The 13,067-nt window shown below is 40.8% G+C and overlaps 1 protein-coding gene across 1 annotated transcript in view; it reads left to right on the plus strand.

Annotated features, from left to right (window-relative positions):
• MICU2 (mitochondrial calcium uptake 2) overlaps positions 1-12,034 on the plus strand; it is a 77,385-nt gene extending 65,351 nt beyond the window's left edge. Inside the window, exons 8-12 of the mRNA XM_081909401.1 lie at positions 1,216-1,313; positions 8,186-8,357; positions 8,796-8,904; positions 9,473-9,630; positions 11,212-12,034. Coding sequence (XP_081765527.1) covers positions 1,216-1,313; positions 8,186-8,357; positions 8,796-8,904; positions 9,473-9,630; positions 11,212-11,316 — 642 coding nt within the window. The 3' untranslated portion in view covers positions 11,317-12,034. The remainder of the gene's footprint in view (positions 1-1,215; positions 1,314-8,185; positions 8,358-8,795; positions 8,905-9,472; positions 9,631-11,211) is intronic.
• The last annotated feature ends 1,033 nt before the right edge of the window (positions 12,035-13,067 follow it).

Genomic DNA, 13,067 nt, shown 5'->3' on the forward strand with positions numbered 1-13,067 from the left:
ACAGAAACGTTCCACCAAAGGTTCCCGAGGAAACCTCAGCCGATAGCAAGGTTTAGGAGGGAGTATTTCGGCACCACCGATGAGGAAGAGGAAATGGAAGGGTTCGCGGAGTCGGAGTTGGAAGAGGGAGTGGACTCCGATGACGAAGATTACCGAGAGAGTAGGAACAGCAACAAGTGGAGGGAAGTGTTCGCGACGTCGGAAGATGAGGGAGGTTCTTTCAGGGGTTTTACCTCCTCACCGCCAGTAGGGGAGGAGACGGGAGGGGGTGAAGGGGGCCCTGGAGGGGAGGTGGATGTCAGGGAACTGCCATCTAAAGCGCCGGGGGCGCAAAGGCTCACTGAGGTTGAGAGAGGAGTAGCAGCGGAAGAGGGAACCAGTAGAGGGCGAGCAAGAACTCCAAGGGAAAGTGAGTCGGAGGGATGGCTCAGAGACACTTCCAGCGAAAACAGTGGGGAGGTCTCAGGACCTCCTATAGGGACACCCACACCTCGCCGGAAACTGTCACGCCGAGAGGCCAGACGACGTGTTTCCGTTAAAGAGCTTTTATGTTGGAAAAGATTCCGAAAGCAGCCACTTTCGGATTCTACTAGTGATTGACGCAGCCATGCTGGAGGGGCTCCGTCACAGGCAGAGGTTTGAAAACCTGATCAAACTCTGAGGGACTTGCATTTTACGCACAAGCAGCTCATCGTCCCATCACACTGAACTATAAAATGTGTTGTCATGTGTGCAGAAAGCATGAAATACACTGAACTAATGCAACTAGTTGATTATACTGAAAGCCAAATAACCATTAGTATTTAATCTTATGAATAGATGGCTGTCTTTCATCTTGCCTCTTCAGCAGAGTAAAATACACACCAGCTATTTAGATGTCACAAGAACATTACATTGAAATCCCCATAGACTCCACGTTGCTTAGTGTGTTGTTGTGTTCAAAGAAATGAGACTTATGCTAAGTGGTGAAAGAAACACATAATCTAAAAATATTGTATTTTGTGTCTGTGGCTTTAGCCTTTCAAAGGGATGGAATAGCTGAGCTATGTGAAATACTGTATTTGTTTTCTACAGGCCTTTTTTCCATAAGGAAAAATTCAAATATAGAGCATTTGTAGAATGATTTAACCATTAATGGGAAATGTAGATCTTGAGCCAATGTAGAGCTTTAACACAAGAGGTATTCTGACAAAGTACTGATGTGCATTTTTTCAGGAGCCAGAATCAGAAGACCCTGATATTAATACCATGTTACTGGTCCACTTCTTTGGAAGAGGAGGAAAAAAGAAGCTTCATTACTGTGAATTTCACAGGTAGCACTGAAAAAAGATAGTAATTAACGCTTCGGTTGTCATCTTGGTTTGCTCTGTGTTGTGAGTTTTTCTGATCAATCTGTCTATCAGATACTACAATTCACTATTTTGGCTTGTCTTAGTATTTTAACTCAAAGAGATCCCAAATAACTTTTTATATTTACTAGCACACCATGGGAATTGCGTCAGCCATCTTGTCCACAACCCATTGGGTCTCTGGACTCCTTTGGGAGGAAGGACAGGGTATAAATTGAAAACAACAACTACTACTACATGTGTATGCCTTCATCCACATTTGCCAGGAGGTTATGACCACACTTGTAGCTGTGACTCCATGGAATAAACCCCCCAACAAACCACAGTCCCCAGGATTCCATGGGGATTACCACCATGTATGCTGCAGTTTTGTGTGGCTCATGCTGAGGTCACAATATCCCTTGACAGACTGCATACTGCTTATCTCTACTGCAAAAAAAAACCACTTTGTAAAGGTTGATGACACCTAAATGTATCATAGAACAAAAAAATGCAGTTTACCCAATCTCTCCATTGTTAGGATAGAGAAACTGGGTGAACCATATTTTTTGTTCTACAGTTATTCGTTCAGAAATGCGTAATTGTAGACTAATGCATAATGAATTTCATTACCCTTTATAAAGTGTTTGGGGTTTTTTTCCTAGCAGAGGCACCTCAGGTGAGAAACCTACCTTTTGTGATATTTACTCTGTAGCTATAAAACCTTGGGTTGCTCTTCCCAGAGCAGCCTGCTTGGCCTAATCTTGTTTCTGAGGGTGAGAGTCAACATCACACCATCACATGTGACAGGATTTTACTTTGTTCCCAGAGCGCTGCATGCTCCTCCCATATCTACTCTGCAGGTTCTCCCAGTCTTTCATAGCAGATCTTGGAATTGTACAACAGGCTGCGTGGGGGAGGAAGGGGGAATATTTGTGTAACCAGAAATCGGTTGAGCAAGTGAGACACCATCATTGGATATCGCCCTAAATGTTTGGTGAGACCATTGATGTTTAGCTATTGATGAAGTCTTTGACTCCTTTTATTCTTGTTAGTCTTTTATGCAGAATGTCACCGTGTTACAAACTGCTTCCAATACTTGTATTTTGAGTTGCACCCTGCTTGGTGTATTCTGTGTATAGAAAGCCAGTACAATGGTACCTCGGATTACATACACTTCAGGTTACATACGCTTCAGGTTACAGACTCCGCTAACCCAGAAATAGTGCTTCAGATTAAGAACTTTGCTTCAGGTTGAGAACAGAAATCGGGCTCCGGCGGCGCAGCATCAGCAGGAAGCCCCATTAGCTAAAGTGGTGCTTCAGGTTAAGAACAGTTTCAGGTTAAGTACAGACCTCCAGGACGTATTAAGTACTTAACCCGAGGTACCAGTGTACTGAAATGTGATAGGTTCTGGAATTATGGAAAGCCAACTAAATATTAAACCTAGACTGCATGAAATCCAATCTTAATCAACCCTTAGCTACCACTGGCATTACTAATATTGGAAAGCCAAACAAACAAACAAACAAAGTAAGTAAGTAAGTTTAAAAGCACATTAAAACTTGAATGTCTAGGCTGATGTTTAAATAAAAATATCCTAGTTACTTCAACTTGTATGCTAACTCAACTCAATCCTTTTATTTGCAGAATCATCTGCAAATCAAGTCTGTCTACTTTAACTCTATTTAAGAAATTCCCTCAAGGCCACTTCACATATTAGTTGTCATTCATAGGAGTTCTATAAATCACTGCTCTCCTGGAAAACACAGCTTGGGAGGTATTTCTACCTATATTGGCTCAGGAGTTCAACTAAAAATTGCACAGGAGAATCTGGGAATACACACACAATGAACTGAAGCAACATCATAAAGAAGAGTGGGCCACAATCCCTCCACAAGGATCTGAGAGACTGATAAAGTCATATAGAAAACGATTACAGTGGTACCTCTGGTTACGAACTTAATTCATTCTGGAGGTCCGTTCTTAACCTGAAACTGTTCTTAACCTGAAGCACCGCTTTAGCTAATGGGGCCTCCCACTGCTGCTGCGCCTCCGCTGCGTGATTTCTGTTCTCATCCTGAAGCAAAGTTCTTAACCCGATGTACTATTTCTGGGTTAGCGGAGTCTGTAACCTGAAGCGTAGGAACCCGAGGTACCACTGTATTACCCTCCAGCTAACATTTGGTTTCCGCCCCCCTCCCCAACAGACCAGCATGGTTTTCTGCAATTTGTCTCCTCTCAGCCAAGCCAAGAATGGAGAGGTGTTTCAAATGCTGTGCAAAACATTTCCTTCCACTGATTTCAGGTGCACACTAACCTTAAAATAAACAAGCCTTTGAAGTTCTTAAAGATATTGAGATTTCTGTTGAGTTAGCACTCCCTCTGCTCCCTTTTCTCTACAGTAGGGGTTGTTAACAAAGCAAAGGCCAGAGTGCACCCGTAAAAGCTTGTTTGCATTTATAGTGCGAACTGGAATGTCTCAGGTAATTAGATAAAATCCTGCATTGACCCAATGAGGCATAACACTGATAATACTGTGTACCTACTACATTCAGCAAATGTAGGTTTAAGACCTTTGCCTACCACACAGATAGAAGCCTGTAATCAAAATTGGACTCCCACATCTTGCTCTTAAAGCTTTTGGGTAAGTGTCGGGTTTAATACAGGTAATTTTTCAACAATGGCATTTATTTTTCATGCACTTGGAATGCGTCTCCTTATCACTATCCATATAGACCCACTCCATCTGCATTGTGACCTGACAGTAAAGTTTGTTTTAATGCATAGGAAGGTGAATGAAAGGATCAGCGTCTTTAAAAAAAAAAAAAGCGCAGTGGAGATATCACTTTTCACATTATTTTATTTGCAAGTAACTCAAGCACATCATTTCTGTGTTTCTATTGTTCGGGGAAAATGTGATTTCTATCTGATGGCTTTTCACAACATTTCTACCTCACATGGGAAGCCATTGTTGGCTTTCTGATCAAAGTGCCATGATGTTTTTACAAGAGATGACTGATGAGCTGTACAGACATGGATCATTGTCAAAGGCAGGGGGGAAATGATGGTAAATGCTTTTATCATTTTCCAAGTTCTTGTTAGAAAGGCTTTCCATTGATCAGCGGAGTAGCTAGAGAAAGCAGGAGTGATTACATTTGATTAGGCTGCTTCAGATATAGTTACCTGTGTAATTTACGTTCCTTAAAATTGGGGCGGGGGTTCATTCATAAAGCTTAATGGTGTTTACCTGTGATTAGTAGGTGAGTTATTCCCCCCCCCCCCAAAAAAAGAAAAAAGCAGGAACAAAACTTTTATTATTTATTCTCTCACTTCCCAGAGTGATTGGTTGTTGCTTTGCAACACTTAGCTCAAGGCTGGTGTCCTTTGTTTCCTCCCTTCAAAATCCACTTTTTAAACTAAGCCACATGGCAAGTTGCTTCTGTGTACTGAGTGTGGTTCCCCCTCCCTCGCTCTCCATACTGTTCCTGTTTTCCTTTTTAACCATTTACAGTAGCAAATTGCTTGATCTGCATGCTTAACATCTGCGCACCAGTGGTATATACTATCTGTCAAACTAGCCTCAAGTTGGTTAGAGTCTTCATAGTGGGACCTTAGTCCATTTGCTTGCTGAGTTCAGGGCCAGGCCTAGCTGAATTGATAAGAGATTATTGATACTGTTTGAACCTTCTAGAGCTATTGTTCCAGCTTTTGGTTAGAATTAACTAGCGCAACCGACATTCTCCTCTGAAGTCTCTGAATGCTTATTTTTAAACACTGCACTTCTGTGCAGATTTTGGCTTTCTCCTTGTTAGTATTATTCAAACAGTACAAAAGGATTCGAAAACTTTCTTTATGAATTAGCTGTTTTCTGCACTTCCGCAACAGCTGCAGCAGAGGCGTGCCAGAAAAGTAGCTGGGGCTTTAAAATAATTTTTTAGAACACGTCTTTCCATTCCGTAGGCCTGCCAGGCAGCTTACAACAGTGGACTGGTTAAATCCAGTTACAGATAGGTAGCCGTGTTGGTCTGCCATAGTCAAAACAAAAAAAATTCCTTCCAGTAGCACCTTAAAGACCAACTAAGTTAGTTCTTGGTATGAGCTTTCGTGTGCATGCACACAAAAGCTCATACCAAGAACTAACTTAGTTGGTCTTTAAGGTGCTACTGGAAGGAATTTTTTTTGTTTTGGTTAAATCCAGACTTCTAAACCATCAAAAAAGCAAGTAAAGTAGAATGTAATTTATTATATTGACAGAGAAGATAGCATGGAAAAAGAAAAGAAATCATCACCACCCCAAACCCATTAGCTGAAAGCTGGCCTTATAGGCTTCATGGGAGATAGTATTCCATAGACAAGGTGCCATGACCAAAAAGGCCTTGCTCCTAATTGGTACACATCCCCCAAAGGAAGGTTTTGGGCTACCTAAAAATGTTACGTACTGCAGTGTTCATATGAAGGAAGGCATTGTATTCATTGTATTCAATATACCTGTTCCCACTGTCTGTGCTAACTTTATTAAAATGATGATTTGGTGAAAATCCAGCTCTAATTTATCTTTTCATAGTCTCTTAGTTAGGGTCTGTTTGTATATTATTTTCCCCAGGGGATTCTTTCCAGGTTTACATTCTCCTTTACTTCCCTCATCTCACCCAATAAATATCTCCCTTATTGTTGCTTTAAGTAGGAATTAAATTAAGTTGGTTCCAAATTCCTGGTGGAAGAATCAACACACGCACTTGAAAGGCTTCAGATACTGCCAAGCAAACCATATTCTGCAGCTGATAATTGTCTTGGTGATTTAAAATGTGTATTTTTTATTTTAAAAAATTGTCCCAAACTTTTGTAAACTTTGGGGTGGGGTGTAGTTTTCAGGTGTGATTCTTTTTGGAAGTGGAGTTAGAAGCACTAGATCAGTGTTTCCCAACCTTGGGCCTCCAGCTGTTTTTGAACTACAATTCCCATCATCCCTGACCACTGGTCTTGCTAGCTAGGGATGATGGGAGTTGTAGGCCAAAAACATCTGGAGGCCCAAGGTTGGGAAACACTGCACTAGATCGAATCCAGGCTCAGTTATTTGAACTTTGACCCTGTTGAAATCATTGGTTTGTATCCTGACTAATCCTCTCCAAATGGGTTGGCTCCTTCTTTTCTCAAAGGGTACTGGGGTTGAGCAGAGGATCTCAGGGATGACACAACATTTTTGGCTGATCTCCCAAACCCTCTGCTCTGCTCATATGGTACTCCAGATTGTCTCTCCCACGCGCCAGAGCAATATTTTCAAGGGGGTACAGAGGGAAGGGGATTTCGGCAAAAGTCATCTCCTACCCTTATCCTTCTAGACTATGGGCGGTTGGATCTTCAGGCAGACCAGACCCTAATCTCCATCACCCCATGCAGGCCAACTTTAACCAGTGGGTGGGACCACCCACCTGTCAATCACCTGATGTCATTGTGACATCAAGTGACTGAAACCCCAAAGAAGTCACTGTAACTGCCAGTCAGCTGATTGGTGGTTACAAGAAGCCCCTTTGATGCCTCTGCAAGTTGGTGCATGGGCAAGAGATTCCCCACCCCTGCTGTGGATCTTAAAAATATGTTCAAAGATCTAGCAGCAAACTTGCAAAAATAGTTAGCCACTTACAACTGGCAGAGTTTTAATTCCAGTGACAAAAGTGACATATTTTAGGTGACATTATTCTTATGTTCTCTATTTATGGGGACGAGGAAAGGCAAAGATTTTGATCAGTTTTCCTACAGATAAGGTCTTCCTTCTCTTCTCCTGCCCCACCTTAGTATCATAGAGAAATAAATAAGATTTCCCCCACCCAATGAATATTTGGATCCCATCAGTTGTCAAGGAAAAAAACAACTATCAGACTTTTAGAAGACATCTGAAGGCAGCACTGTTTAGAAAAGTTTTTAATGTCTGATGTTATATCACATTATTATTATTATTATTATTATTATTATTATTATTATTATTATTATTATTATTTCTGTTGGGAGCTGCCCAGAGTGGCTGGGGAAACCCAACCAGATGGGCGGGGTATAGATAATGATGATGATGATGATGATTTACTGTTACATAAAGTTATTTTTTGTAACATTCTCAAATACTTGTGGACTACTTTATATCAAAGTAAAGAATTTTTGAGGCAGAGCACTTGGGTAATAATTGTTAACTGTTATTTGTGCCTAATCAATCATTATTCCTTTTAAAGACTATTGGAGCACCTTTCGTTCCCCTATTCTGTTTGTTTACAGCTTTCCTCAAATACTCTCAATTTTAAAGCTATGTGAGTCTTTTTGTTGTTCCATTTACTCTCTAGTTGGCTGTTACAAGTTTTATGCCACTTCCATGTTTAAATATCCTTTCCCACTCAGGTAAGAGTTATGCATATGTGTAGCAGCAATTTTTTTGCAGCACACAGCTTGCTGCTACAACATTCATAAACGTACATAGATTCAGAGTGCTCCCTACTGGTAGAACTGCTGAAAGACAACATTACAAAATTTGAAAGGTTGAAACTACATTATGTACTGAAAGTATATCTTTATCTCACAATGAGCAACTTAAATAATCTCATCTTACTGAGTTATGGAAGTTCCTACTATTGAGACCTGGAAGCCAACAATTTGTGTGTTGTGTTTTCTATCTGATTAGTTTTTGGAAAATTAAGGTGAGACATTTTCACTGCATAATAGCTGTGAGAGAAAACAGTGAACCTCAAGGCGATCTTGCTTATGTGCAGTGTTTGACTTCCTTATAAACATGAAAGCATTATCTTTACTATAAGAAATGATTCGTATTCTCTGCTTATGAAAGGAATTAAGTTGCAACTATTGTTTGTTAGATTTATGCAGGATTTACAAACAGAGGTGCAAGAGATGGAATTCATCCAATTTTCCAAAGGTCTAGCCTTCATGAGAAAAGAGGATTTTGTAGAGTGGTTGCTGTATTTTACTGAGCAAGAGAACAATGAAATTTACTGGCAAAATGTGAAGGAAAGAATCCAAGCAGGAGAGGTGCGTATGGAGTTTCTAAACCCAAATGGCTTTTTTTTCTGGTGTAATTGAATAACATTCTTCCTAAATCTAAAGTATAGCAAAGGCATTCATTTTTACTTGTTTTGTTGTTCCAACCTTACCATCTTTACTTCTTCATTTTTATTACAGTTATATGTTTCTCCAAGGGGTTCAATGGTGTTGATGCTTCTCAGTCTCCCCATTTTATCCTCGCAAAAACCCTGGGATGTAGGCTAGGTTTAGAGACAGTGACTGGCCCAAGGTCACCCAGTGAGCTTCATGGCTATGTAGAGTCTCGATCCCTGGTCTCCCAAGTCTTAGTCCAGCACTCTAACCATTACACCACAACTTTATAATAATATTAAATGCCTTAAGAAAATGCTTAGTTTTGAATCACTCACCTAAAAATAAATTAAGTAGGTCTGTTTGGTATTTCAGAGTATCAGTTTGGAGGAATTTAAGACTTTCTGCCAGTTTACAAACCGCCTAGAAGATTTTTCAATTGCCTTGAAAATGTTCACGGTAGCCAGCCGCCCTGTTAAACGAGGTAAGGATAATTTTGCACATCAGAATGTTAAGCAAGAAAATACACCTTGCAAGTGACTTCTGAAAACGTGTGCTATAAACCTGTGTCATGTGGTGTTTTCTCCTTTTATAAAAGGATTCTGAGTTCCTCTCAGTTCCTTGCTACTTGTTTTGGACAACCAGTTGAAGATTACGGATCGCTATTTACTGGTGGCTGGGAGAAGCGGCAGTCGGAATTTTTCCTGGCATTTACTCCTCTGTCAGCTGGGATCACCAGCTGATCACCAGCCACAACTGCTGCCTGCACTTGCAACTGAAAGATGGCAGCTTGCTGTCTTCTTCCATTCAAGACAAGAAGTAGTGATTAGATCCCATTAAGAAGCTGAAAAAATAATATTAAGGACTTAGCATGCAATGTTTTGATTGTTTATTTGACCACACAATTCAAATTATGTTTGTGCACTCAGAAGGAATAGTTTATTTGTTAAATTTATAGATCTTTCCACTATTCAGTTCCATAAACTGATCTATAATCTTCCTAGTTATTTTACTTTTTAATGGTAATGTATGGTGTGTTGTGCTTTTATTAGCCGAGTTCAAGAGAGCTGTGAAAGCTGTTACAGGACAGGAACTCTCTGAAAATGTTTTGGACACCGTCTTCAAGATCTTTGATTTGGATGGAGACAATTGCCTCAGCCATGCAGAATTCCTTGGAGTCCTAAAAAACAGGATGCATCGAGGCTTAAGGGTAATGAAGCCTTATTCCTAAAATAGAATGTTTAATGGAGTAACTGTTTTTAATCAGTCAAGGTGCCAGCATATAGACCGTATAATCCTAGTGGGAGCAGTTTGTGAAAGTAGGTAATTGTGGAAATTTTACAGGCCTACTGCTTTTAACGTGGAATTAAAAACAAAGAGTTTTCTTATTAAGATGAACTTTTTATGGAACAGTTAGCTAGCCTATTAAGTTGTTTCTTCTGATGTATGCTCATTAGACTTCACTGAACATCCAGTTGGTGAAGGGAGGCACAAACCATGTACCTCCATACCAACATATAACACACATCTACCAGATTAACCACTATCATTCAGTGCTAGCACAAGCAGAGACCAAGAGTGAGAAAGTGCTCCATGCCAGAGACTCTAGTAAGCCAAAAGCTTAGATTAGTAACGCCCAGATGGCTCAACAGTAAGGTGTGACAGACCCCATAGGAGAAGACCAAAATATGCCCATCTGCTTTGTGAGGAGAACTTCTTCCTGGCTTCAGAGAGGTCTCTCTCTTAGACCCTAAAATTTAAGCCCACACATACAGTGAAAACCTATCAAGTGAGCTGATAACCAGATTGAAATCTACCCAGCATAACACTTGATGTAGAATAACGTTGTTGTTGTTAAATATGTATACAGTGGTGCCTCGCAAGACGAAATTAATCCATTCTGTGAGGCTCTTCGTATAGCGTTTTTTCGTCTTGCGAAGCAAGCCCATTGACATCTTAGCGGATTAGCGCTATTAGCGGTTTAGCGGCTTTTAGCGGCTTATCAGCTTAGCGGATCAGCTGATAAGCGGCATTGCTGCTTAGAAAAAGGGGGGAGGGGGGAAAACCCGCAGGAACTCGCAAGACATTTTTGTCTTGCGAAGCAAGCTCATAGGGAAATTCGTTTTGCGAAGCGCCTCCAAAACGGAAAACCCTTTCGTCTAGCGGGTTTTCCGTCTTGCGAGGCGTTCGTCTTGCGGGGCACCACTGTACTGCCCTTCATCTGTAGATCTCAGGGCGGTCCACAACATAAAAATACAAGATCAAAAGAACACAACATCCCCAGAACAGGGGATGAGAGAAAGTTTCAATGCACAAGAGCAAATATTTACACTGATGGGATGAGTTAGTTGGCTACTGTCCTTTAATAATTGTGTTAGGGATTTTATCCCCAACTCCATGGAAGTTAGCAGCCAGGTTTCTAATGGCCATAATGGATCAAGGTTAATGGGGCAAGTCCAAATAACTTAATTCATCATATTCAATCGTCTGTTTATTTGCTGTCCTTTATATACTGCTTCTGTGAATGTATTCAAAGTGTGATACAAATGAATAAGAGGATTGGGGAGGAACACAAAAATAAGCAGATGAAGTACTCTTGTTTCTAGCTGCTCGTAATGACTAGCTGGAATGGCCACTCCAGAGACAGCTCTTGGTGAGGAAAGACCAAATGTCATTGGGTTTCATCCAAGTCATTGCCTTGCCTCTCTATCTGGTATAGCCAGCTTAAAAAAAAATGAAACTTAAATGCAGTGTGGTAATTAATGTTGTTTTTTATTAAAAACAAAAACAGGTGCCTCAGCAGCAAGGAGTTCCAGGTTACTGGAAATGTGTGAAAAGGGAGAGCATTAAAGGAGCAAAAGAAGTCTGGAAACAAACTGGGAAAAGTCCCTTCTAGAAAAAAAGAGCATCGTTTTACAACTATAAATGTCTGGGTTTGCTTTTGGTGTATGTTTGTTTACATAAAGGCTATATTTGATAGAATAGAATATCTTTATACAATTGAGTCTTGAACAAATTTATTTTCTCATTATAATTCTACAGTATTTATCAGTATAATCACCATTGATGGGGGACTATTACAATTTCCAGATTTCATAAGGTGTTTTAATTTCCAATAGTACTGAAGTTCTAAAAAATGGATACTATCAAAATCCCTGAATTGATCAGTCTACCTGGAATTTAGTAGAAATTTCTCATTTTGCATTTGTTTCATAAGAAAAGCACGTTCTGTTAACAGGGCTGAAAGACCTAAAAGGATAGCCTGTGACCAGAAAGAAGAAAAGCCTGAAACCTACAACTCCAGAAGGAATTTTATAAAGCAACAATCATTTTAAAACTACAATCCACAGTTGCCTCACAGATTTCACTAGTTCTGAACAATTACTGGACTGAAACTTTGTATATTCCTGTATATTTTTCTTCTAATTTATACAAATATATTTTTGACTATTCTGTTTGCAGTATGCTTTGCATCTCTCACTCCAGCCTGGAAATAGGAACATGTTTACATAAACTGGAAGATTGTAAATGGTGTGAATTTGTATAGACAAAAAGTTGCATGCAGTCAAGAAATGGGTGGAAAATAAAGTGTCTTTTGGTAGATATAAATGAAATAGCTTTTGGCCATCCTTGACGCTGAGCTTGGCAATTACCTTTTCTCTATGGGCTTGCTATGTCCGTAGTGGTTCAGCTTTGCAGAGCAATGAGCGTCTTGATTGTTTCAGGAGAAAAGAGATTGAAATTGGGAGGGGGACTTAACTAGACCTCTAACTTTAGTATAAATAGAAATGGGAGGGAAGTTAACTTGAATACAAATGAGAAACTGTACAATGCCAATCTGTAATTTAGACACCGGCAGCCTCTGAGCCAAATTCAGTCTGCTGGGGAGGGCTGTTGCCATATTTGAGGCAAGGATCTCTCTAACCCCCACCACCGTGGTCTCTCCCCCTCGCCTGGAAATGAAGGCGGGGATGGCTGTAGCCACTTCATTCTCTGCTTTGAGCAGCTGGCTGATCACAGCTTCCCCATCCCTCCTGCTGCCTCCCCTGGTAGTGTGGCCTGATGGTGGGTGGTGATAGAGAGCAGCACTGAGCTCGCCACTGAGCAGAGAAGTGCTGTTTCTGTTGATTACTTCTGTTACACAGTTTTTTAAACCAATAAAGATATATATATATAAAGAAGAAGTGCTGGGTGAAGGAGCCGCCAGCATCTTCATTAATCCAGAAGGGCAAGGCATTCTGGTGCAATAAAGAGAGGCATTCTGGTGCAATAAACAGCCACTGTTCTCTGCTGAGCACTGGGCCAGAGCGAAAGTGAAGAAGAGAGAGATGACAGCCCCTGCCCCAGCGGTTCTTCTGAGACCCTTGGGCTCAAGCAGTAGCTCCATCATTCCCAGCCCAGTTGGTCAGTATCAGACAGACCCAAAAGCAAGTGGTATATTGTAGCCGTGGCAACAGGACTTGCTGGCAGTCAGAGTCCTAGCCTCTTATGCTATCCTTGTAATGGCCTTCATGTAAAACTACTGTGTTGAAAGTAAAAGGCAGTGTTTCTGTGCTAGGAGAGGGCTAGAAATTCTGGATGGGTGGGTGCATGCATGCGCTTGCGTATACATCTGCATGTTTTGTGTGAGGGTATATGCATGAGTGG

Source organism: Podarcis melisellensis (assembly GCF_964234715.1).
Source record: "Podarcis melisellensis genome assembly, chromosome: 4".
Taxonomy (NCBI): domain Eukaryota; kingdom Metazoa; phylum Chordata; class Lepidosauria; order Squamata; family Lacertidae; genus Podarcis; species Podarcis melisellensis.